The 24227-nt window shown below is 46.7% G+C and overlaps 5 protein-coding genes across 8 annotated transcripts in view; 3 read left to right on the top strand and 2 right to left on the bottom strand.

Moving 5' to 3' along the window:
* The window catches only part of mnb (minibrain), a 28234-nt gene extending 13096 nt beyond the window's left edge, over positions 1-15138 (top strand). Inside the window, exons 1-8 of one of the 3 annotated variants that reach the window (XM_033384780.1) lie at positions 1398-1983; positions 3846-4006; positions 5262-5396; positions 7807-7978; positions 8047-8214; positions 8288-8574; positions 8654-9506; positions 13658-15138. In XM_033384780.1, the coding sequence (XP_033240671.1) occupies positions 1497-1983; positions 3846-4006; positions 5262-5396; positions 7807-7978; positions 8047-8214; positions 8288-8574; positions 8654-9506; positions 13658-14568 (3174 nt within the window). In that variant the 5' untranslated portion in view covers positions 1398-1496 and the 3' untranslated portion in view covers positions 14569-15138. Of the gene's footprint in view, positions 1-1397; positions 1984-3845; positions 4007-5261; positions 5397-7806; positions 7979-8046; positions 8215-8287; positions 8575-8653; positions 9507-10087; positions 10818-13657 lie in introns of those variants that run through there. The other 2 variants (XM_033384781.1, XM_001355142.4) reach the window with 2 other exon arrangements.
* On the bottom strand, positions 15129-16835 carry LOC4815046 (zinc finger protein 622). The gene is made up of 3 exons (XM_001355143.4): positions 16153-16835; positions 15724-16086; positions 15129-15655 (listed from the first exon to the last, which is right to left on the bottom strand). The coding sequence occupies exons 1-3, from the start codon at positions 16666-16668 to the stop codon at positions 15305-15307; spliced, it is 1230 nt and encodes a 409-aa protein (XP_001355179.3). The 5' UTR covers positions 16669-16835; the 3' UTR covers positions 15129-15304.
* A 751-nt stretch (positions 16836-17586) lies between these two features.
* On the top strand, positions 17587-19827 carry Arp8 (Actin-related protein 8). 2 transcript variants are annotated; one of them, XM_033385110.1, is made up of 3 exons: positions 17587-17732; positions 17791-18358; positions 18420-19827. In XM_033385110.1, the coding sequence occupies exons 1-3, from the start codon at positions 17683-17685 to the stop codon at positions 19671-19673; spliced, it is 1872 nt and encodes a 623-aa protein (XP_033241001.1). In that variant the 5' UTR covers positions 17587-17682; the 3' UTR covers positions 19674-19827. The 2 variants fall into 2 exon arrangements, with proteins under 2 accessions (XP_033241001.1, XP_033241002.1); XM_033385111.1 differs by having other exon boundaries at positions 17611-17732; positions 17843-18358.
* A 111-nt stretch (positions 19828-19938) lies between these two features.
* Positions 19939-20855, bottom strand: Srx (sulfiredoxin). The gene is made up of 3 exons (XM_001355145.3): positions 20624-20855; positions 20351-20494; positions 19939-20266 (listed from the first exon to the last, which is right to left on the bottom strand). Exons 1-3 carry the CDS (start codon positions 20717-20719, stop codon positions 20054-20056), a joined length of 453 nt encoding a protein of 150 aa, XP_001355181.1. The 5' UTR covers positions 20720-20855; the 3' UTR covers positions 19939-20053.
* A 983-nt stretch (positions 20856-21838) lies between these two features.
* On the top strand, positions 21839-24110 carry Mco4 (Multicopper oxidase 4). The gene is made up of 3 exons (XM_002134435.3): positions 21839-22064; positions 22169-22389; positions 22443-24110. Exons 1-3 carry the CDS (start codon positions 21992-21994, stop codon positions 24060-24062), a joined length of 1914 nt encoding a protein of 637 aa, XP_002134471.1. The 5' UTR covers positions 21839-21991; the 3' UTR covers positions 24063-24110.
* The last annotated feature ends 117 nt before the right edge of the window (positions 24111-24227 follow it).

Genomic DNA, 24227 nt, shown 5'->3' on the forward strand with positions numbered 1-24227 from the left:
TATCCGTCTGTCTGTCTGTCTGTCTGTCTGTGTATTCCGAGTGTGTATCTCTCGCTCTCTCCCTCTCTTTTTGTGGTGTCCAAGTCATTTATCATTCAACTCTTTCCATCGATTGGCAAACGTTCAATTTATTTATAAGCATTTTATAATTGGGGTTTCAGCGCGCGAGTCCAAAATTATCCTTTGACAGGCACGCCAGACCCAGCCAGACACACACTACACGCTTGCACAGTGCGTTTCGTAACTCTATAGTGGACTAAACTACACTTTTTGTAAACAAAGAAACAAAGAAAAGAATATACATATCTGTTTCCCAGAAAAATGCGGAAGGTGCACCGCATCGCACCTTTCGAGCTTCACGTTCTGTAGAATCACTTCCATTCACTTCCGTCTCGTATGTCTCTGCCATTATTGGAATTCCATTATCACTAAAAGCGGAACTCTCCAAGCCATCTGGAGTGTCTGGCCAACGAAAAAAAAACATGTGCTAAACAAAAAAATAAGCAACAAATAGAAAGATATAAAGATATAATGATTACAACCATTAAAAACAATTTCCATTATTCAAAATGCAAATATACTTGCCCAACACTGGATCCGAAGAGAGAACAGTGTTCTGAAGAAAATTTAAGTCAATGGAAAACGATTTACTGCACATCTTTCCAACAGATTTGATGTTCTACCATTTTCTACCCCTCATTTTTGGACCGCAGGCAGAACACTGATCTACACTGTTGTCATGCTAAGATAAATAAATGCCAATGAAAGAGCATTGAAAGGGATAGATGTGTCACACAGCGATTAGAGTGCATTCCCTACTTATTCAGTTACTTGAACAACACTGGAAACGCGGCCAGAACTGCCCAACACTGTTTTGAAGCGTGCTGCAATATTCCATTTAGCCTGGTCATCTCTCGTGCTGCGTTTAAAGCTTATCAACACTGTTTTGGGCAAGTGTTGAAAACGATACGATCTCTAGCGGTCCATCGCTTGCATTCCTTACTTTTTTGATGATGATGACGACGATCATCGTCATGAGAGGACCAGAAATGCACTCACTGACTAAAGCGACATCGAAAACAACGACGACAACGAAAATGCTGTTCCGTATAAATAAATCCCGCAACGACTGCGACAACGAATGGGCAAGACTTTGGGGCCAAGAAAATTATCGCAGTTTTCGTTGAATTTTCATGCGGCGCAGATCGCGCGATGCGGCGCGACTTCGAGTGCAAAAAAGACTCTAAAGTAACTTCTACAAAACTGTGGCCCCAATCAATCACCCCTTTGGATGGATTAAGGTGCAAAGAGCTTTGTTCTACTGAGGTCTAATCTCTTTCTGAAAAGAACAAAAAGTTAAAAAACTGTGTGGGAAGAATCGAAGCCCAAAATCAATGAGTAGTGCTCTCTTCCCATGAGGAAAGCAAACAAATAACGGAAGTCCCCAGTAAAAATACAGATATATATTTTTTTCCGAGTGAAAATATCAAACAAAGATGTCAACGGCTTTGGTTTATTGGCAGTCAATGAACGGCGGCAGCGTTGCAAATGGACATGAGAAGGCCACTGACACGGGCACAGCATCCGGCAGTGGCAGTGGCAGTGGCAGCGGCAGCGGCGGTGGCGGCGGCGCCTGGTCGTCGTCATCATCATCACATGCATCCTCGTACATGCAACCCTTTGCTGCACGCGACCCAAACCCCCTATCAATGCTGAAGGAGGCGCCGCTGCCGCCACTGCCGCCGCCGCCTCATTACATCAATTATTTGGCACAAATTGGCTGCCAGCATCGTGTGAGAAGCTACGTTAATAATGATCATGATCATGTGGATCATGTGGATCATGGATCACGGCAATTCGGCTCCCGCTTCCACAGAGTCCAGCGGGGGACCGCCGATCAGGTGGATGGAAATATCTTGATCGGCGGCGGCGGTGCACTGAAACAGAATCAACATCACGCAATACCTGCAACATCCTACAGTTGTAAGCAAATTCAATTCAGGATCTCCGTCTTTAAAGTGTTTCCGGCACGGCTCTATAACCCTCTTTCCTCGTATTGTGTGTCCTTGGCGTTGACAGCCCTCTAGATCATTCGTCCTCTTCGCTAGTGCTTTTGGGTTTCCCCTCTAGAGCTTCTCCTGCGTTCCATCTGTAGTTATTCTGCTGGTTCCACCTCTAGTTCTTCTTCTGCTGGTTCCACCTCTAGTTCTTCTTCTGCGTTCCATTTCCATTGCTTCTTCCGTTCCACGTCTAGGGGTTCCCTCTTTCGTTGATTGATGGATTAATCGATTAATCATCGTCGAGCTTTGACTTCTTCATTCGTGTATGATGAAATGCAATATCATTCATCCACAAGCAAAAAAAAAAACGAAAGAAAGAAAGAAAAAACAACGCAGTAAATGCTACTGTCTCGCTCCTCTTTTGCTTTGTTTTGGCTTTGTTTGAGGCTATTTTTGATGCACAAAGCAAAACACGGACAGAGGAGAAGAGAGAGAGAAGGATGGCAACATGGCAACACATGACAGCAGTTGAATTACACATGTGTGTGTGTGTGTGTGTGTGTGTGTGTGTACACTGCGAGATGATCTTCTTGTCTGTCTGCTCTGCTTGCATATTGTGTAATAATTTTCAGTTCCGTCTGGTTCTAAAATTAAAGAAGGTAAAAGGTATTTCTGTACCGACTCTTCTGCTGCCTTTCCACACTCTACTTTTTGCTTCTGCTGCTGCTGCTGCTCCTCCCTTCTTCATCCGTCGTTTTCCTCGCTCCTCTGATCATCATTATCATCATTTTGGCAGCATTCGTGTGCTGCCGCTGGCAGCGTCTTCCTCTGTACGTCAGGTGTGTGTTTCTCGAGAGAACAGGTGCATTTTGTTCGTTCTGGGGCCAAAGAGCGTTTCCCATCGGTCATTGAACCAATAAGAACATACAGAAACATACACACAGAAATATACCCGAGATCTAAATACTGATTCAGAGAATATCATGGTTATCCCTAACCTATCCCTAAAAACCCCAAAATTTAGCACACAAAAAGTAGTGCCTTTTAGTGCTAAACCTTTGTCCACTATCCAAACTAGCGGGAACGTTGGGAATACCCAATACTTGTGGATCTCTGTGGGGACTTGTAGCACTTGTAGGACACTTGTGTGATATCACAGGAGTCTATACTGTGAACTCCAGCTCTTATAGTCTCTGAGAACTAGGCGTCAAACAAGATGGACGAACAGGCTATCGGCTATTGATGCCGATCAAGAATATATATACTGTATGGGGTCGGAAACGCTTCCTTCTGGGTGTTACACACATCCACTTTTGGCTTGGTTTTTGCTCTTCGAGGATCGGGTAGCTGTAGCTGATGAATGAGGAAACTATTACTATTACAAGCTACAAATTTAGGTAGGTGCAAAATACCCCACAATTTCAGGAAATCGAAAATTAAGCTATGAGCCGTTTAGGACCTTTTGGAGTCTCTATAGAAATCTCTAGTATAATTTTAAACACTTTTGAACTGTTTCCAAAGTATCATCCTTCCCCATACTCTTAAAATTCTAAATAGAATTCTAGGCAGCAATCGCAAAAATGTTGTGAAAGGAACAACCTTCACCGAATGCCTCGATGATGCCCGTCTATTCGCTATAAAATGTTCCCATAAGCGAACGGACATACTTTCTTTTTCTTTAATTTCCTTAAAAGTCTTTCAAAATATCGTATCCTAGTAATTTAGGTAGACTCAACTCATCTCAACATTTCCATTATATCTTAAGAGAATATTTTCAATACATTCATGCAACCGTGACACTCATTGATAATTTCCCTTTGTGCTCTCTTTCTCTCTGACCGACAGTATCTGCTTATGGGTCCAGTGCGGGCACCGTTGCCGTGGACGCATCGCAGGGTGGTGGTAACGGTGGTGGCGGCGGCGGCAGACAGCGTCATGCACCGCTCTATGGACGCTTTGTGGTCGAAGAAGATCTGCCTGCCACGCATCGTGATGTGATGCATCATGTAAGTACATAAATACAACTATTAATTATACAAACGCGTAGGGTACTCCGATGGTATATTTATTGAGAGTTTTTAAAAGAAAGGGAGATCTCTATAGCACCGTATATATAGAATCTCTCTTTTGAGCCACAGTTCTGTTAGTTAAAGTACATTCAAAATCATTGATGGGACTTGTAAAATCGACACTCGTACAAAATCCAGCGAATCGCTCGTTTCGTAACGAATGTTTCTGTTGGCTTCTACGAACTTTTCCCTTTAAACCAATGTCCACATTCGCATCATGCGATGAATGTGTGTCCTAGAGGAAAGTTATACTCGAAATATCTATATATTCATATAAAAATCGTGAGCCTCGCTGTTTGTCGTTCAATTTCTCCTGAATGAGTCGACCGATATCTATCAGATATTTTTTTTTATTTTGTAGAGTGGTAGAGAATATGTTGTAAACTATTTTCCACCTTTCTACCACCATCAGCCATTTTTAAATTGGTATTTCCCATACAAAATGTACAATAATCAAGCCTACCATTTGGCCATCGAAGAAATAAATCGAGAAACATACGATATAGTAGGGTAGAAAGAATAGACGAACGAATCCAACAAGATAACGAAATTGTGCGTGTGAGCATGTCGTAATGTTCTCAATCTCAGTCACAAGGGGTAGAAGATGAGCGAAATCAACAAAGACACTAAAAACTGGTCCCACTCACAGGGGAAATTATTGATATCAAATGGTAATGGCCGATAGAATCAAGTAATGGCATAGCATTGCCCGATGCATCATCTGGCATTGCAGACACTTTATTGGATGGAGGCAGAACTGAATATTCAATGAAGAGTCCATGGCCACAGTGCTGAACCATTCTACGATGAATGACCTGTAGCACAGAAACAGTCGCTTGAGGCGTTAAACAGAACACCCAAAGGTATAATTCGGTGGGACTTAGTTACTCCCTTAAGCCGAGAAGGTCAAGGCTTGCTGGAAATCATCGCCACTGCGTTGCCAACGAATCTTTGAAGGCATTCCATCACACCTAGGACTGAAAGTTGGATCTCTGGTTATTTAAGGCAACTACCAACGAATGGTCGTTGACGAAAAGCATTATCGTAGCCAACCAGACGAGCTCCCACTCCTTCCAAAACCGAGGCCAAACGATGTTCGTTTTCGGATTAGATACATAGTACATAATTAGATGATTGTAGATTTGACAGAGTTCTAATTGCATTTATTATCGTTTTTCTTTCCCCACAAAAGCACCCTAGTCCTTCGTCTTCGTCGGAGGTGCGTGCCATGCAGGCCCGCATTCCCGCACACTTTCGCGATCCCGCTTCAGGACCATTACGAAAGCTGAGCGTCGATCTGATAAAGACCTATAAGCACATCAACGAGGTGAGTACTGCCATATGTAAAGTGTGTATTTCGTGTACGATCTGATGCCAGACGAGACGGAACCTTGGCATCCATCCATCTGCATATGCATCTTCTTTCCTTCTTTCCCTTTTGGTTTTTATGATATTAGCAGTAGTTCGATCGAACTCAGATCTGCTGACAGATATATTGTGTCTGCTGGGGTGTTCTAAAGATACGTACGTTTGTCCTTGACCCCGTTACGGGTCGCATTTGTTTGCGCTTCGATTGACGTGGGAAGAGAAGAGGTTGACAACAGCCACAAAGACGCAAAGAGACACGCAACGCAACTGTATGTCGCCTGATACCTTCCACCATCCACCTTGTACCGCCTGAAAGCCTGCCAGCCTGCCAGTCCGCTGCTCGCTTCTTGCTGCCTTCTGCCAAAAGTTCTAAACAAAGCGCCTGACGGCGACACATGGCTCCACATGGAAACTGCCAACGCACGCCGGCAAAGGCATTGTCCCATGTCTCATGTGTCATATACACAGTTGTGTGATGTGATAGCGACGACGACGACCCAATTCCTAGCCTTGAGCGATGGTTTGGGGCACACCATTTGGTACGTGGGTGCGTGGTAATACATAATTTCATTCTCCAACCCATGACCTATCTACCTGTGGTAGTTCTTGTCGTGGATTCCTGTCCTTCCATCTGGACCTGCGACGGAACGCGAAAGCCTATGCCTTGGCGTTCGTTCTAGAGGAGAACTTTTGAGGCAAATAAACTCTACCATATTTATGACAATCGATTAATGATCAAATTTAATCGTTGACAAATCACACACCCGTTTTGGGTTGGCCATCCAGGCCTGCATGATCGGAACAGAATAGATGTCAATCGATCACTCCCATACTTTCTGATCTTAGGGGGCGCTAGATCGATGAAGGATCGACTAGAAATGCATGAATGCAATCCTGAAAAATGTGTGGCACTTAAATAGAATCGATGAAAAATGCCACAGCTCTGCTCGAGGGTCAGGAATCGCTGAATAATCGGAACAGAATCGATGGAAATTCGCGGCTTAGTACAAAATATGCTTGAGCTACCAGAGTGAGGGGGACAGCCAGTTGTCCGAGGTGTAAAGCGGAGCTAATGCCCCGTTACGTCGTTACAGGATTAGTGTGACCAGCCTCTATCATCGCGAGTGCATTGCAGCGTCATGCATCATCATTCTAGTTAGGAGACAACAGCAAACACACACAGAGGGAGAGAGAGCGAGAGGGAGAGGCACAGAGTCATTTGCAGATTAACTGTGACGCCGACGACGGCTTTTGTTGCCCCGCAAAAAAAAAAAAAACGTCATTGCCACAGCAAAAGCAAAAGCATACACCCATTTTTGGAGAGCATTCGCGCGCTATGTCTCTCGTTTGGTCTCTCTCGGTTGTTCAACGAGTAGACACATACCTCCGTGCAATGGTCCGTGCAGCCAGCTTTTAGGCGTTGTTGAAACTCTCCCATCCCGCCACAGCACAGGCGCTCTCGCTCTCTTCACCAACACCAGCCGCTCTCCTGCTACTCCGCAGCGGCGGTCTGCAAAGGACCTGCGAAGGGCCCTCCACTAAAAAGCAGGACGTCTCGCTCGCACCGCCGCATGCTTGCCGCGTTAGCAACAACTTTTTTCCAAGCGCAACCTCCTTTTTTTTTCTGCTGCTCTTGCCGCTGCCCAATGGTTGGGAAGAGCGGCGGGGGGTTGAGGCAGAAGCACACGCCGTCGCGTCGTCGCCGCTGCCGCTGCCGCCGGTTCGGGAGGGCAATGTTTACATTTGTCTCTGATGAAGTGGAAGTAACGGGATAACTGGCCTGAATGGGATGCCGTACCGTGCCGTGCCGTGCCGTGCCAATCCCTGCCGTTGCCCCTGGCCGTGCCCCATCCACGTGCAGCAGAGCACTCGCTCTCAGTGGAGCAGTTATCGAAGTGTTAACAGGGGCGTTTCTGCCACACTTTGCATCCAGTAAAATCGCGTGTTTGCATGCGGGGCTTATTTTTGGTATTTCTTTTACGATAAATACCAATTTATAGTGCATCTTCTTGATGGATATCGATCAATTATCTAAGTGCGAATTAGGAAAATGAATTGAATGGAAACGATTAATCACACAACGATAATTTAATCAATTCCAAAGACATTTTTCATCGTCTTGGATGGATTGAATGGTCATTGGAAGACAAGTTCTTCCTTTTCCAAGGGAAAACAGGGAAAATACCTCTGGGAATATATCGATTTATCGATATAAAAAGTCGTAATGGTGGAAACCAGCTTAGGGGGCCATGGAAACGATGAACGAAATGGAGCTATCGTTGGGCATGGTTCGCTGATCGCCAGTAATGGGCTTTAATATAATTCCAATGACGACTATCAATTAAATTGCATCTATCGTTCTTGTCTAGGTATACTATGCGAAAAAGAAGCGACGAGCCCAACAAACACAGGGCGACGATGATTCGTCCAACAAAAAGGAGCGCAAATTATATAACGATGGCTATGACGATGATAATCATGATTATATAATCAAGAATGGTGAAAAGTTCTTGGATCGCTATGAGATTGATTCGCTGATCGGTACGTATACACTTGTTAACATCTGTTATATCTACTATATCTTCTTCTATTCCTTGTATGTACCTCAGGCAAGGGCAGTTTCGGTCAAGTGGTGAAGGCCTACGATCACGAGGAGCAATGTCATGTGGCGATCAAAATAATTAAGAATAAGAAACCGTTCCTAAATCAGGCACAAATCGAGGTCAAGCTGCTCGAGATGATGAATCGTGCGGATGCTGAAAATAAATATTATATCGGTATGGTTATATCTCCTCAAGCATTCGCCACAATATGTACATCTATACTAATCGAACAAATCCAATTCTTTAGTCAAGCTCAAGCGTCACTTTATGTGGCGCAACCATCTGTGCCTGGTCTTCGAGCTGCTCTCATACAACCTGTACGATCTGCTTAGGAACACAAATTTCCGCGGCGTCTCGCTGAACCTCACGCGTAAATTTGCGCAGCAACTGTGCACGGCGCTGCTGTTCCTTAGCACGCCCGAACTGAACATAATACACTGTGATTTGAAGCCCGAGAATATCTTGCTATGCAACCCGAAGCGCTCGGCCATAAAGATTGTTGACTTTGGCAGCTCCTGCCAGTTGGGACAGCGCGTAAGTGGAGCCGTGGCGCTGTAGAGCCGCCGCACAATTCAGAGACCTCTCATCTTATATTCTTATATTTTTTTTACAGATCTATCACTACATCCAGTCGCGTTTCTACCGATCGCCAGAGGTGCTACTGGGCATACAGTACGATCTGGCCATCGATATGTGGTCGCTGGGCTGCATTTTGGTTGAGATGCACACGGGCGAGCCGCTCTTCTCTGGCTGCAATGAGGTCGATCAGATGAACAAGATTGTCGAGGTTCTGGGCATGCCGCCCAAGTATCTGCTCGATCAGGCGCACAAGACGCGCAAGTTCTTTGACAAGATCGTCACCGATGGCTCCTATGTTCTAAAGAAGAACCAGAATGGACGCAAATACAAGCCCCCGGGATCGCGAAAGCTCCATGACATACTCGGCGTGGAGACGGGCGGTCCGGGTGGTAGGCGATTGGATGAGCCCGGGCATTCGGTGTCGGATTATCTCAAGTTCAAGGATCTGATATTGCGCATGCTGGACTTTGACCCAAAGACGCGCGTCACACCGTACTATGCCTTGCAACACAACTTCTTCAAGCGCACCGCCGACGAGTCGACCAACACAAGTGGCGCCGGTGCCACAGCGAATGCCGGAGCCGGTGGCAGCGGCGGCGGTGGCTGCAGTGGTGGTGGCGGCGGACCGGGTGCGAGCACCAGCAGCAGCAGTGCCGTCTCTGCCAGTTCAGCGCCAGCAGCGGCAGCTGCGGCAGCGGCCAGTTCATCCTCCACCACCTCCTCAACGAACACAACCGGCGGTGGCGGTGGTGGCAACGGCAGCGGCGGCAGCACTGGCTCTGGATTGGCGGTGTCGGCGTCGCAACAGCCGATGTCCCTGCCACTGCCACTGGCGGGTCCGGGCGGTGTATCGTCGTCAACGTCTGTGGTGGATGCCCATAGCCATGGTGAGTGGTAGAACTAGTAGGAAGGAGTATCCTCCTTCCGCTTCCCCCTCCCCATCCCCCTCCCACTTCATCATTCATTCAATCATCATTGTTCCATCAATCATGCTGTTGTTCTGTAGCTGCCCCATTTAGAGCGGGTCTTTGTGTTTGTTTCGTTTCGTTTCTTGTGTTTCCTTTTCTGTAGAGAGTGTTTCAGCAATTATTTTTTGTGTGTGTGCCACGTGCCTTTCCTTTCCTTTCCTTTTGATTTTGTATTTTTTGATCGATTTCCAATGTTTAGTTATCCTTCAGTGCTCGTACCACGTTCTGTATCTCTCAAACATATATGTATCTCCATGTAAACTTATGATTTATCTTTAGTTTTTAGTCTCGGCTCTATATTTATGATTATAAAATAGTAGAAAGCAACCCCAAACAGTCAATTCTTTGTGACAAAAGTAGCAAACTTAAGAGAAATCCCAAAAAAACAATGATATGTATGTTCCTCTCTCTTTCTAACAAAAACACGCAAACGCGCGCGTCTTACAAATTCAAAAAAAAATCGAAATGTATCGACAACAAACATGATACTGATAACACAGATGAACGCCGATGACCGATAACTGGAGCGACAACATCAGCATCAGCAGGATCATCGCCGGCAACAACAAGGATGCCACCGCCACCGCCGCCGCCGCCACAGTCACATTCACAGTAAGGAGGCTCCACCGCCGAATGATGTGATGCGATCAGGCAGCGGACAGCGGAGCGAAATAGCAATGGAAAACAGCAGTGGGAGTAGACGCAGAAGCAGTAGTCATACGTTTAGCATTAACAGCGTGTGATCGCAGGCGAGAGAGTCCAGAGCCAGAGCCAGAGCAATTGTAAATAGTGTAAGAGGCTCACTCTCTCAGCAGCGCCTCTATCTCACTCAATCTCTCTGTGTGTAATTCTCTCACACTTACTCACTCTCACATTCTCTCAATCTCTATTCATCCACCCACAACTCTTTTTCCTAAAAAAAAAGTATGTGCGGTGCGTTTTTTTTATTTATTATTTTATTCGATTTGTTTTTTTTTTTTATAGAATATAAATATTTAAATGTGTATGCTCACGCATTTTAGACGCTCCAAAAGAAGGAAATACAACCGTGTGTTAAATGTTTAACGTTCACATAATTACGTTTTTTTTTTTATCAACTCGAATTACGCAAAAACAAAAAAAAAGGGCCTAAATGATACTTAGATTTTAAGCGTTTAGAAACTGTAGAGAGACGCAAATATAGGAAAGAAGAGAAATAATAGTCGTGTAGTTTATGGAGAAAAATAAGTTTAAAAAAAAAAACAAAAAAAAACAAAACAAAAAAAAATAATACAAAAGGAATCCTTAACGACTTTCTTAATGACTGCCATACATATATATAAATATATATAAATAAATATATATATGCATAAGTAACGAGTAACGAGATACAGTAACGAGTATATTAACGGTTAAATCACAACTCCTTTAATAAGAGTGCGAGAGGTGGAGGAAAAAAAGCGATAGTTATAAATAGTATATATAGGAACGTACGGGACACGATCGATATGTGTGTGCGCAGTATTTGCAGTAGTATTTAATCGAGTGGAGTAAAGAACGGTTAATACATATGCAAGAACATAATAAACATACGCAATGGCAGCAGCATTCATACATACATATATACATACTTCCCTTACTTGAAAACATATAAACACACATATATATATATGTATATGTATTTACATATATATATATTTATGTGTATTTATATAGACGTGTGTGTATATGTATATACATATGTATATGTATATTATACAGAATGCTGACGGATCATCAATTTGTAAAATACTGCACACACCAGACACAACACAGACACACGCCCTACTTAACCTCTGTTGTCCTCCCCCTCACCAACACACATTTCCGAAACATTTTGTCCTACCACTCACGCACACACGCCCCACCTCAGTTGTACACTCAATCACACACAAACACTCATCTCCCTTCTTAGACTGAGAATTTTAAACAGATGGCAGCACTGTTCGCTCTCAGTCTCGTCACTCTCTCTCTCTCTTTGTCGCTCTGTCGTCAGAGGTTCGATCTAAACGATCGATAAACGGAAGAGCGTAATCCGATCTAGTGACTGAGTGAGCGAACAAGCTAAAGCATACATTGCAGCTGGTCTTGACAGAGGCCGCTCTTATTTGTGATAACGAAACGCAACCGAAAAGCGCACATTCGACCCCCACTTACACTGCCCCTCTTTTTAACGCAAAGCAATGTTAACAGACGGACGTCAGAGACTGTTATGTTACGAGTAGTATGTTTAACAGAGCCCACGAATGTTGGCAGCTTTCTCCCGCATGATCACACACACACACACACACACATTGACACACGAACACACACACACGACTCCCACACTCTCTCAACGGTAAATATATGCATACATATAGTATATATAAATATATACATACAAGTTTTTATTGAGAAGGCAGAATAAAATAAAGATAATGCGGATTATATAGTATATGCAAAATACGAGTTGAAAACCAAACACAAATCATAGTTTGTAAAAAGAGAGCATACAAAAATGGAGAAAAGAAATGAGGCAAAACGTAGGCATGTAAAAATAGCAAAGAAAAAAAACGAAGCAAAATTCACAGAAAAAGAAAATAAAAGAGAGAATGAATGCGTTTGGTAAACACACAAGACGAAGAAAAGACAACAAAATAAAGCACTCACAAAATGAAAAGAAAGGAAACAAATGCGAAACGAGAAAACTTATAGAAAGCATAACAAATGAAAAATCAGTACGTACTAAAAGGAAGAACTTTAGCATTTAATAAAATTTAACATACATAAATCTATATATATATGTAACATTTATGAATAATTATGCGAATAATTACCAAAAATGACACGAAGCGAAAACCCAAAAAATTAAACAAAACAAAACCACAACTCAATTAATTTGTAAACACATTCAGACAGACAGCAGACAGACAGGACAGAAGCAGAGACAGAACGATCGCATACATACGAAGGATGTGAGGATACGAAAAATACATATAAACCGTAAAGATTAATTAACAATTTAGTGGTTAGCCCCCGAGAGAACACAATTCAAGAATTTAAATACGAAGCAGAGAGAAATAATTAAACGAATCTTATGTAAAATACTAAACAAAAACAAAAAGAAAACCGGTTGCAAAGAGTGTTTATAAGTCGGCAAGTTTACAGATACAACAAATACACAAACACACAGCCACCCACTGGGACACAGACGGACACAAGAAAGATTGCGAATTTCCAGCGAAAGAGCGTGACAGATTGAAAGAACAGACACAGTAACAGTATCGTAACAGTAACAGTAACCGTTAAGCTCTGCCCAAACAATGCAGCAGCATGTGCTTAACAGTAACAGAGAACAGAACAGCATTTCACAGATGAGAAAGAATGTTAGCTTTACGTTTTGGACGTCGCTTGCAGTGCAAGAAGATCACGAGAGCAACAGCAGCAGCAGCCACAGAAATGACTAACAATTTGCATTTGTTTGCCGGAGAACCGGAACAGACGAATGTTCAACGAAACAGTATTGCAACGTAAATTTAAATAGAAACAAAATTAAACGACAAAACACATCAGATGACGAGACAAACAGAAGCACACACAAACACACACACACACACACACATACACCACACAGTTACATGCATAGGCATGTATGGCATTTATATAATATAAAGAAAACAGACCGCAGAGGATGATTTAAGTTTAACATGTACGAAGTAATTTATTAATGATTAAAACCAAAACGGGAACTTTACCAAAAAAAGACAACCGTAAGGAAAAGGAATTCATAAAAAGAAAAAACTAAAGCAGACAAAAAAATAATAAAAAATTAAAAAAACAAAAGGAAAATTACAAACAAAAAAAGCGAAAAAAACCTTCAATAAAAACTTATGATATAATCAACAAAAAAAACACACACAGAATCCATCTTTGAGAAAGGGCATCCAAATGTTCAGATCCCCCTACAGTTGTGTTCCGCTACTGCGGGGGCTTTACATGACCATGCTAATCCCTCTGTTAATCTGTCGACAAACTGGCACTCACAGTTCTCTTCTTGACATTCTATTTCACAGGTCTGCATGCACTAATGCACTCAAATGCCGCGGCCAGCGCCATGAACAACTTCTCTGCCCTCAGTCTGCAGCCCGCCGCCCATCCGTCTGCGCTGGCTGCCCACAACAGCCACCACAGCAGCAACAGCAGCAGCATTCACAGTAACAGTAACAGCAACAACAGCAGTCACAGTAACAGCAACAGCAGCCACAGTAACAGTCTGAATAGCCTAAACCACATTAACAGCAACAGTAACAGTGGCGGAGGTAACAGTCGCCGCCACATGTACGGCAGCAACAACAGCTATTCGCATCCGATGGACTGCGATCCGCCGCACGGCCAGGTGATGCCGCCCCCACCGCCCAACGGACGCATGCGTGTGCCGGCCCTGCTCCCGATGCCGAACAACTATGCGCCAACATCCTTGCCCTACTACGGGAACATGTCAGCGGCCGCGGCCGCAGCTGCTGCTGCTGCTGCCGCGGCCGCCTCTCACCTGATGATGACCGACTCCAGTGTGATCAGTGCGTCGGCGGCTGGCGGGCCAGCCGGGCCGGCATCGATGGGAGCTACCGCCGCCACTGCGGTACCTGTGCCCGTGTCCGCCTTTATGCCACTGCCGCTGCAGCCACTGCCACTGCCATTGCAACTGCCGTTGTCAACGTCCTCCTCCTCCACGGGGGGCATGTCCTCCATGCCCATGCCCATGCCGATGCCCATGCCCATGCCAATGCCAATGCCCATGTCCATGCAATCCGCAGGCCAGCGACGACATGTCGTTGGGTCCGTTGGTGCGGGTGGGGGTGTGGGTGTGGGTGTTGGTGCACCCGGGAACAGCAGCGGCTCGGCGACAGGTGCCAGCAGCGATGCCTCTTCCTCATCGCCAATGGTGGGCGTATGTGTTCAAAAGAATCCTGTAGTTATACATTAGCCTAAAGCGTTATCCCTTATCGTCTTTTAATATGTAATACTATTTTTTTTGTGCACCACCGTTCTGTCGTGGCGTGGAGCGCTCATTGTCCCGCTGCCCAGAAATACCGCTATTTATTGCAGCCAATCATCCATTATCACAAAACCCACACACACACGCACACCTACAGTCTGTGTAGAAGAACGGTTGTGTGGTGGAATATAAGACTAGCTTATATCCCACGATCCACAAAGCACAGTTGCTCCAGTACTCGTGAGAGAAATCCACCCACATACACACACACATATAACAAATCTAGCTGAATTTGACCCTCACACCCACACACATACACTCAAATATGGTTTAGTCACTTCACACCCACGCACACACACACACACGTTCTAAAAACGCTCCCAGCAGTCGTCTCGCTTCCAACTGTGTGGAAAGCCCCTGGAAATGCGTTTTTAGAACCCATTATTTTTTTTTGGTCTAATTTTAATGATTAAATTAAATCTTTAATTGTAACCATAACGACATAACATTTAACTATAAACGAATCAAAATTAAACTATATTTAATTGTTAATTTAAATTATGTAATTTTATTTTGAAGAGAAATCGCTAGTAATATACAAAAGAAAACTGTATGCTTAATTTAAGCAAAACAAAAAAAAAACCAGCAACAATCATCACTATTTCATTTGCAAAGGAATAAGATTTTGTGGGAGAGGGGGAACTGACTGGCTCTAGTCGGTGACTTAGATAAGGATTTGGGCACGATAGTGCTTCTGCAGTTTATTGGCCTTGGTGCCGAGTTTCATCTGCCACTTGGACTGGACACGCTTCATGAGATGTATGTCGCGTGCCTTGCTGGCCGCTGCTTTCTGCTGTGTCTGGGTCCAGCCGAGGGCACGATACTCGCTGAGCACATGGTGCAGCTTGCGGTCGGACTTCTTTAGGACAACGCCGCGCTCTGGATGGAGTCGCTGCTTATAGTAGCGCAACAGGGATCGATGGCCAATCACAGCGCCCGAGGGTAGCACCAGCTGGTACTCATCGCCGTCGAGCAGATCCGGCACTACCTCCTCGTCGATGTCCATGCCGTCTTTCTGTTTTTGGAAGAAGGGCGGAACATTGAACTCGGAAAGCAGGAAAGGATGGGAAAGAATGTACTCACGTTATCTGGATAACTCTCGCTGTAATCATAGTAATCTGCGTATTCGGCCAGGGCCACGCCCTCGTGCAGCATCTGACAGTGGCCCTTGTCGACCATGTGCTTGCGGACAGAGTCCAGGGAGTAGAAGGTCTTGCCGCGATCGTTGCACCACAAGCAGACAAAATAATTGGCCACCTTCTCGCCCAAATAGTAGAGCAGACCCTCCAGATCGGTGCAGAATTCGGTGTCGGGTATGAAGAAGGAATGTGCTACGGACATGTGTTTCAAGTTCTCCACCATATCCTCGCTGGTCTGTTTGCAGAAGAGACAATCGCGCTCTGTCAACGGATTCTCAGGTATCTTGTCCCACTCATCCGAGTCCACCTGTGGGCGAGAGATAGATAAGAGGATGAATGTTATGGCCGCTAGCCGCCGAGAAAAAACACCTACCTCCTCCTCATCGATATCCTCAAAGTCATTATCGTCGACTTCATCGTCCTCCTCGCCATCAACTTGCTTGGCACGCTCGGCGAACGCCAGACGACCCTTTCCAGCAGCGGCGGCGGCCAGAGCAGGGTGGGGACGCGGCTCCACCACGCTCCTGGTGCAGACAGAGGCCGAAACTGTGCTGCTGCTGCCGGCACTGGACGTCATCTGCTGCCGCTCGAACCTGACCAGGCACTCCTTGTGCTTCTTGCTGTTCAGGTGATTGTCGTGGGCCTTCTGGCTGCTAAACTGCTTGCGGCAGGCGTTGCAATAAGAGCTCATTTTCTGCTCCTCCAAGGCCATCTCGGTGGCACTGCGTGCACTTAGTACGCGCTGCTGGAACTCCTCCGCCGTCACCGGGGGCAGCTGGGCCACGCGCCGCTTCAGGTTGTAGCGATGCCAATCTGTTTTGTAGTGCTCGCGCTGCACCTCAGCGGTGGCGAAACGCGCATCGCAATTGAGGCACGTGAACTGCGACATTTCGGATGCACACAGGCACGGAAATCAGATCCTGATATATCTCTAAATAGTTCACTTTTAATTTCACAACAGAAACTTCTGGGGCCGTGTATGTCTGATGTTTTTGGAAATTCTGGAGTTTTGATACAAACCACGTTCTTTTCTTGTCGATCAAATATATGGTCAGACCCTCAGAAATATACCAAAACATACCGTCTCTTTTTGAAAAAATACCGCAAATATACCGACGAATTCAAGTTTTATTTTACATATTCCTCGTATTTATCTCTTCTTCCCTTACTAATACATATAACTAATCCTATTCTATTCCTTATATCCCTAGTAACGGCTCCAGCTCCTCCCGATGTCCCAATATACCATCGAGCCTCCCTGCACTTCCGCTAGATGGCGCGTCGCCCTCAGCCCTGGCCACCTATCGTTCAGTTGGGACTGGAACAAAGGCTTAAACGAATAAGTTCACCAAAAAAAAGTCACTATATTGCGTGTAAGCCGTAGTATAGGCCTTTGTATACCCTATTTTGTTAATTTTATATGAAAGTATAAATATTGATATGAAGATAAAACGTAACTAATAAAAACCTTTTCTCAAATTGAAATTTTTTAGACATATTCATGTATATGATGAGTTTTTTGTATATATATCTCGATCCTGATACCCAATCTTGGTTTCTGTAAGAGGACCAAAACCTTCAAAATATCGCTGAAATACATTTTAAAAATAAACTGACTAGTTTTGGGCTCGTCAGCGCCTATGGGAATGTTCAGTACGTGTAGGGCCATTCATTGACTGGTTTCCCATTTTGATTTTTTTATTCCTGTTGGACTTGAACTTACATTTAAATTTTGACAGAAAAGGATATACCGCTAAAGTTGACAGCTTCGATGGCAACTATCGACTGCACCGGGGCTCACAAGGCACCAGCTGACGTGCGATACTCGTGTGTACCTAGTACAGTCCCATCGCTAAGCAGACATCGCCATGGCGAAAACTGTGAGAAATTTCTTCTTCAGGCTATGGCAGCCGTCACCTACCCTCTCCCAACCACAGAAGTATCAATTATGCAGTAAGTGCACGATTCCTTTGGCATCCAGTGGATCAGGAAATGAATAAACTATTTGCAGACGGTCGCGCGCCAGCAGCACCAGCAGCGGCCGCCTGCAGGCATCGCAACAGGTCCAGCCATTGGATGCACCCAAAATCATTGTGATACATCCGGGGTCGCAGCATTTGCGAATTGGCCGGGCCTGTGACCTTAATCCGCTGACCATGCTCCATGCGGTCGCCTACAAGCGGAAGCACCAGGAGGGCGACTGGCCCTACCATGACCCGATGCTGCCGTCGCTGGACAACATAAATCCGGCACAACTTCAGGTAGAGTTTGAGGAGCAGCGACTAATCGCGTCGCGCATACTACAGAATTGTGTGATCGACGACAAACAACGGTTGCGCGTGGCAACGCCTCCGCAGCAGCTGGCCCACTTCAATCGCAAGAGTGTGGCCGAGAAGATACCGCCGCCTGGTAATCTAAGCGAAGAGCGGAACAGGCAGTGGCTGGACCGGGACGCACCGGTGCTGTTCGATGAGCAGATCCTGAGGCTGAGCACCTTCGATGCTCGCGACTACGACATCCACTTCCCCATCCAGCGGGGAGAACTGAATGTACACAAGCAGAAAGGTGGCTCTCTGCAGGTAAGCCTAGAGTCAGCCTTTGGCCAGCACAGTCAATAGTCAACGATTGCCCTTCTTGTAGTGTACGTTGCAGCACATTGAGCGGATATGGTCGTACGCTCTGGAGGCTCGACTGAAGATTAATTTGCGCGATCTTCGCACCCATTCGGCCGTTCTGGTGGTCAACGATGTCTATGTGCGGCGACATCTGCGTGAGTTTATGACCCTTCTGCTGCAGCGTCTCGGCTTCCAGCGTTGCTTCCTAGTACAGGACAGTGTCGCCTCCACCTATGGGGCAGGTATTGGCTTCGGCTGTGTGGTGGATATAGGCGCGCAGAAGACCTCTATAGCCTGCATCGAGGACGGCATTTCCCAGCTTAATTCGCGGGTACGGTTGCAGTATGGCGGCGGTGACATTAACCAGGTGCTGCTCATGCTGTTGCGCAAGTGTGGCTTCCCCTATCGCGAGTGCAGTGTCCAGGACAGCTATGTTGATGCCCGCCTGATGGACAAGCTAAAGGAGCGCTTCTGTCATCTCAATGCCAAAGTGTGTGGGGCCCAGGAGAAGCAGTTCCATCTGAGGAAACAGAATGGCCAGTGGCTGCGTTACACACTGCAGGTGGGCGACGAGGCCATAATGGCCCCCCTGGCCTTCTTTCACACCGAACTGCTGAACATTACGGGCAAGGCGAGAAAGGCCTTCACACAGCAGCCGCCCCAGGAGCAGTACGACTGCGAGGATTGCTTCGATGCCGAGTATCTGCGGGAGACGGGCCGAAAGAATGGCGCTCGTGCAGCAGATCCAATCGTTGCACAGCTTCTCGCCCAGCCACGCCCCCTACCGCCCATTACAGCCGACGACGAGGAGTTGAATGTGGTCGATCAGGATGAGCCTTCCTCTAACGGCGTCGCCGTCCACAACACCAGCAGCCCCAGCGTCGGTCATGCGCAAAAGCATTTCGCTGACACTGCGAATGGAGTTTATCAGTACGGCCAGGGTCAGGTGATGCCACTGGATCAGGCTGTCCTCGAAGCCATTGGCCGTTGCGCCACCAACGAGACAAAGCGCAAGATGTACGGCTCCATTCTGCTCGTAGGCAGCAGCGTGAAGATACCCGGCCTGGCCGCCTGGCTGCAAAGCTGCATCAGCCAGCAGGTGCAGCCCGGCACCGAGGTGAATGTGTTCACCAAAGGCATGGATGCGGGTATGGTGGCTTGGAAGGGTGCGGCCATCATGTCGGTGCTGGAGAGTGCCAGAGAGCTGTGGATAACGCAGGTGGACTGGAGTCGCCACGGTCTCCGCCTACTCCGAGAGCGATCGCCATTTCTTTGGTGATTCTCTGGTCCCTCCCCCGCTCAGCTACATGGCATTTCGAATATGTTAAGTTCCATTGTCATTATCATTAAGTGATTAAAATTAAGTCAGAATGCAGTAGTACAACTTAAGATGCCGACCAAAGCACAATAAACTATAGAGCGTCACAAAGAAACCACGGAACTTCGAACTGCACAACGATGATTCCCTGCTGTGGGAAAGGCCAGCTATCCAATCTTGACGATTGATGCTTGATGCTTTCTTCTAATAATTAAAAACACGCTGCTTATCAAGAAATAACATAGATAATAACAAAACAAAAGAATTTACAATCGAAAACATTGAAAAACATTGCACAGGGATGGAATATGTGTGGAGGTCAAGAGCCGCAACGCGCCATATCAGGCCAAATACTTCGGCGCACTGGAGCCCATGTAGTGGTACAGATCCCCCAGTGTGGAGCGCACCAGTTTGGCTTTTATGGTTTCACGCTGCAGGCGCCGGTATGCCTCGAACCGGTGGCAGCCACCGAAGCTGAAGTAATATTGGCCGCCCTCGCTACCCGTTATCCACAGCAAGTCGATTGGGGGCACCTCCTCCTCGCTGGCCTCGCCCTGAGGGAGAGACAGACACAAAGAGAGAAAAAGAGATATGTGTAGGCCTGCGTGTTTATTGCGAGGATCAGTGTTGCGACGCACTTTGATGGTGTCCATGAGCGAGATCACTTTCTGCTCATCCAATATGGAGGGTATGGGTCGCTTGATCACACTCATTGGTACATGATGGACCTCTGATATTCCCGCTGAATGCACTGTGGTGTCCATGGTGGCGGCAGCGCTTCTCTGTGTGGAAGAAATCAACCCAATAAAAGTTGTGAAATTTCCCAGCATAAATAACAACAACAACATTAACACTTCAAGCCGTTATCGGTGGCACAGGGTTGCCAAACCACCTGTGACTGGAACCCTTACGTGGGTGTGGATTGTGTGGACTGGATTCTGGATTCTGTGCAGGACTAGAGGAATGCGTCTGCTCGACTCCCGTACGAAATGGCTAATGAACTTCATGGCGCACCGTCAGCTCTAATCGAAAGCTATTTTGCGTTGCGGCGTTGAAACTTGTTTTACTGTGCGATACGTTACTCCTACATACATATGTACACATGCATGTCATTTGCAGAGATGGTATGTACTCTACGGCATGTACTGTATGTATGCACATGTATTTACCGCTATGCGAGTATGTTTTGTTGCACTCTTTAGCTGCTTGTTTTATGCATAATCAACGCTGCCGTCGTTGACTCTCCTTCGCCTTCTTGTGGCCCCGCGATCACAAACAAATGAAGACGAACACACACATACAGTGTTGCTTTTGCGATAAAAGTAAACGAAATCGAAAACAAAATTCAAAATACGGTACCAAAAAGTAAAAAAAGCGTACAGAGGGTGGTGGGAACCAGACAGGGGGGTACTACTACTACTCTTGAGGCTCGGCTGGTGGGCATTCGTTTTGATTAGGACAACGACAGAAGAAGAAATTAAAATGTGTAATCTGCGATGGCAATATTTCCGTTGGTTGTTTTTCAGCGTCCCCTATCAAAAGATAAATGTGTGTACCTCGTACTATACTACTTATGTACATGCAAACGGCTGAGGGGTAGCAAAGAGTGTTGTGCCCGATAGCGGATGCTACTCGTACTTGTTCTCTCTCTCTTTCTGAGATCAAAAAGATCTTCGAATGCAGTTTGGAACCCCCCCTCCCACACCGGCCGGAGGTGCAACGCTTGCCAACACTGGCCAAATTGCAATTTCAAATTTGAATTGTAAAATCAGTCAGAGCTGAAGAATTTTTGATTGATTGCGATTGATTTCCCGGCAATATCAGATCGAGTTTTGCGAATATCAGAATGTGGGCCAAGGTACACTCGGTATTTCCCCGCTATCCAGAAATCAATAGCAAATTCGAGATCTTTCATAGAGAAGCGTCAGCAAAAGAGGCACCTCAGAAGTAGTATCGCTGATCGAAACTCCCTTTTGGCAGTTCCGAACAATCTTCAATTAACTGTTACGCCTTGTTCGACAAGCAGACACCAGATTCCGATTCCGAGCAATCTCTGTGTGGCTGTCGCTTCTATCTGGCTCTGGAATAATTACCGGGCGTAAGAAGTTGCGTTGCGCCTTACAAAAGGTAACCGATGGCGGAAACTCATTAACAGTTACGTTTGGCAGTCTGCCACAGCCACAAATGAGCGTTAACATCCATTAAGCGGCATAGGCACCCCCATTTGCCAACATATTCCCTACTATTTATTACAATACTTTTGTGTGTTTGATGCGAAAATGAGATTTAATTTGGTTAAAACATCCGTTGCAATTTTTTGTCTTATATTTGTGCAAATCTATGGCATACAAGGTGATGGTGATGGCGATGGCGACGGCGACGGCGACGGCCAGGACATATCCGACGCGAAGTCTGAGTGTGAAATGTTAACGATCCTTGATGCTTGATTCTTGCAGATGCCAGCGGAAAGCGAATTGTTAGTAAGTATGAGCGCATCATGCAGATGTACCCCCAGCCGGACACGGGCAGCGAATCCTTGCAATGGCGATCCGTCGGCAAGGACATGCTGCATCCCTGCAAGCGGGAGTGCGTGGATCAGCAGCCAATGACCTGCTACTACTACCTGGTGGTCCACTACGACGACACGATGGCGGCGACCTGCAAGCGCCTCCTTCAGGTAGGCCTTCGCCCATTCATCCATCCATTAATCAATCACTGGTCTATCCGCAGACCAAATATCGTTTCAAACTGGCCAATGGCAAGGAGTACATCGATAGCTCCAAGGTGTCCGCCAACGATGACTGCAAGTACGCCGACGGTCTGGAGTCCAAGGTGATGGTCGTGAACGGCCGCCTGCCCGGGCATTCCATCGAGGTCTGCTACGGGGACACCATCGTGGCGGATGTGATCAATAGCATGCACGAGACGACCACCATCCACTGGCATGGCATGCACCAGCGGCTCACCCCGTTCATGGACGGTGTACCGCACGTCACCCAGTATCCGATTGAGGCCGGACAGGCCTTCCGCTATCGCTTTCAGGTGGATCATGGCGGCACGAATTGGTGGCACAGCCACACCGAGCATCAGCGGGCCTTCGGGCTGGCGGGGCCACTGATTGTTCGGCAGCCAGCGAAGCTCAATCCCCATGCGCATCTTTACGACTTTGATCAGACGGAGCACGTGATCATGATCCAGGACTGGGTGCACAACTTTGTGGAGAGCGTGGCGGAGAATATTCTGATCAATGGCCGGGGACGGAACATGAAAAAGGGCAGCAAGGTGAGGCCCACACTGTATGCCCACTTTCCGGTCATACGGGGCGGACGGTATCGCTTCCGTGTCATCTTCAATGGGGTGTCCAACTGCCCGATCAGCCTGAGCATCGACAATCACGATCTGGTGGTGATTGCCAGCGATGGCAATGACATCGAGCCCGTTGAGGTGCAGAAGATCATGTTCCACGGCGCGGAGAGATTCGATTTTGTGCTGCACGCCAATCAGGAGGTGGCCAACTACTGGATCCGCATCAAGGGCTACAGCTTCTGTGCCAAGAATCAGCTGCATCAGGAGGCGGTGCTCCATTATCAAGATGCCGATCCCAAGGTCTTGGACACGCACACCCTGAGCTATGCCTACGATGCCCCCGGCATAATGCTGAACGAGCTGGGCGATGACACCGGCGGCAACAGTGCCCAGAGCATATCGCTGGCCACTCTCAATGCACAGCGTGCGGAGCCGGTGATGAAGCCGGCAGCGACATTCTACACTAGCATGAACGCCTTCCAGATAACCGGCGAGGGATTCCGCTTCCAAATGGACGACATCACCTTCAGCATGCCGAAGATGTCGCTGCTGCAGACCCGCAACCTGGGCATCGGGCAGTACTTCTGCAACAGCTCCCAGCAGGCGCACATGGGCTTCAACTGCAAACAGCGACATTGCCAGTGCTCGAATGTCATCCAGGTGCCGGCGAACAAGAATGTGGAGTTTGTTATTTCCAGCAAGTCGAACACACCGCATCCCGTCCACCTGCACGGCTACACGTTCCAAGTGGTGGGCATGGGAGTGCTGGGCGAGACGAAGATTGGCCAGATCGAGGAGATCGATCGACTCAAGCCATTGCCGCGACGGGGACGCAGTGCACCGCTAAAGGATTCGGTGCAGGTACCAGCCTTTGGCTACACCATTATACGCTTCTACAGCGACAGTCCCGGCTATTGGATGTTCCATTGTCACATTTCGCCGCACTCAGAGAGTGGTATGGCGGCCGTGGTGCGGGTCGGCGAGGATGTGCAGATGAAGATGTGTCCCGTCAGCAATTGCGGCCTGTGCAGCTCCGTCTCGTGATCGAATTTCACACTGTATGCATAATAAAATAATATTCTACGGATGGCATTTCAAATTATCAACATTCGGGCGGGCTATTAGTTAGTGCTGAACAGCGGTGATTGGTTTCCAACAAAACTAATCCGCACTCCACTCCCTAAAGCTTATCTCATACATATGTGATTG

Source organism: Drosophila pseudoobscura, chromosome X, assembly GCF_009870125.1.
Source record: "Drosophila pseudoobscura strain MV-25-SWS-2005 chromosome X, UCI_Dpse_MV25, whole genome shotgun sequence".
NCBI lineage: Eukaryota > Metazoa > Arthropoda > Insecta > Diptera > Drosophilidae > Drosophila > Drosophila pseudoobscura.

What these genes read in the sequence shown, in the direction of transcription:
- Srx (XM_001355145.3), bottom strand. Translation starts at nt 20,719, where the DNA reads ATGAAGTTCATTAGCCATTTCGTACGGGAGTCGAGCAGACGCATTCCT. An exon ending in TCCACACAATCCACACCCAC is followed by an intron (nt 20,495 to 20,623) that starts GTAAGGGTTCCA and finishes TCTTCCACACAG; the next exon opens with AGAAGCGCTGCCGCCACCAT. An exon ending in CGCTCATGGACACCATCAAA is followed by an intron (nt 20,267 to 20,350) that starts GTGCGTCGCAAC and finishes TCTCTCCCTCAG; the next exon opens with GGCGAGGCCAGCGAGGAGGA.
- Mco4 (XM_002134435.3), top strand. Translation starts at nt 21,992, where the DNA reads ATGAGATTTAATTTGGTTAAAACATCCGTTGCAATTTTTTGTCTTATA. An exon ending in GCAAATCTATGGCATACAAG is followed by an intron (nt 22,065 to 22,168) that starts GTGATGGTGATG and finishes TGATTCTTGCAG; the next exon opens with ATGCCAGCGGAAAGCGAATT. An exon ending in CCTGCAAGCGCCTCCTTCAG is followed by an intron (nt 22,390 to 22,442) that starts GTAGGCCTTCGC and finishes GTCTATCCGCAG; the next exon opens with ACCAAATATCGTTTCAAACT.
- Arp8 (XM_033385110.1), top strand. Translation starts at nt 17,683, where the DNA reads ATGGCAGCCGTCACCTACCCTCTCCCAACCACAGAAGTATCAATTATG. An exon ending in ACAGAAGTATCAATTATGCA is followed by an intron (nt 17,733 to 17,790) that starts GTAAGTGCACGA and finishes AACTATTTGCAG; the next exon opens with ACGGTCGCGCGCCAGCAGCA. An exon ending in AGAAAGGTGGCTCTCTGCAG is followed by an intron (nt 18,359 to 18,419) that starts GTAAGCCTAGAG and finishes CCCTTCTTGTAG; the next exon opens with TGTACGTTGCAGCACATTGA.
- LOC4815046 (XM_001355143.4), bottom strand. Translation starts at nt 16,668, where the DNA reads ATGTCGCAGTTCACGTGCCTCAATTGCGATGCGCGTTTCGCCACCGCT. An exon ending in AGGATATCGATGAGGAGGAG is followed by an intron (nt 16,087 to 16,152) that starts GTAGGTGTTTTT and finishes TCTCGCCCACAG; the next exon opens with GTGGACTCGGATGAGTGGGA. An exon ending in GCGAGAGTTATCCAGATAAC is followed by an intron (nt 15,656 to 15,723) that starts GTGAGTACATTC and finishes TTCCAAAAACAG; the next exon opens with AAAGACGGCATGGACATCGA.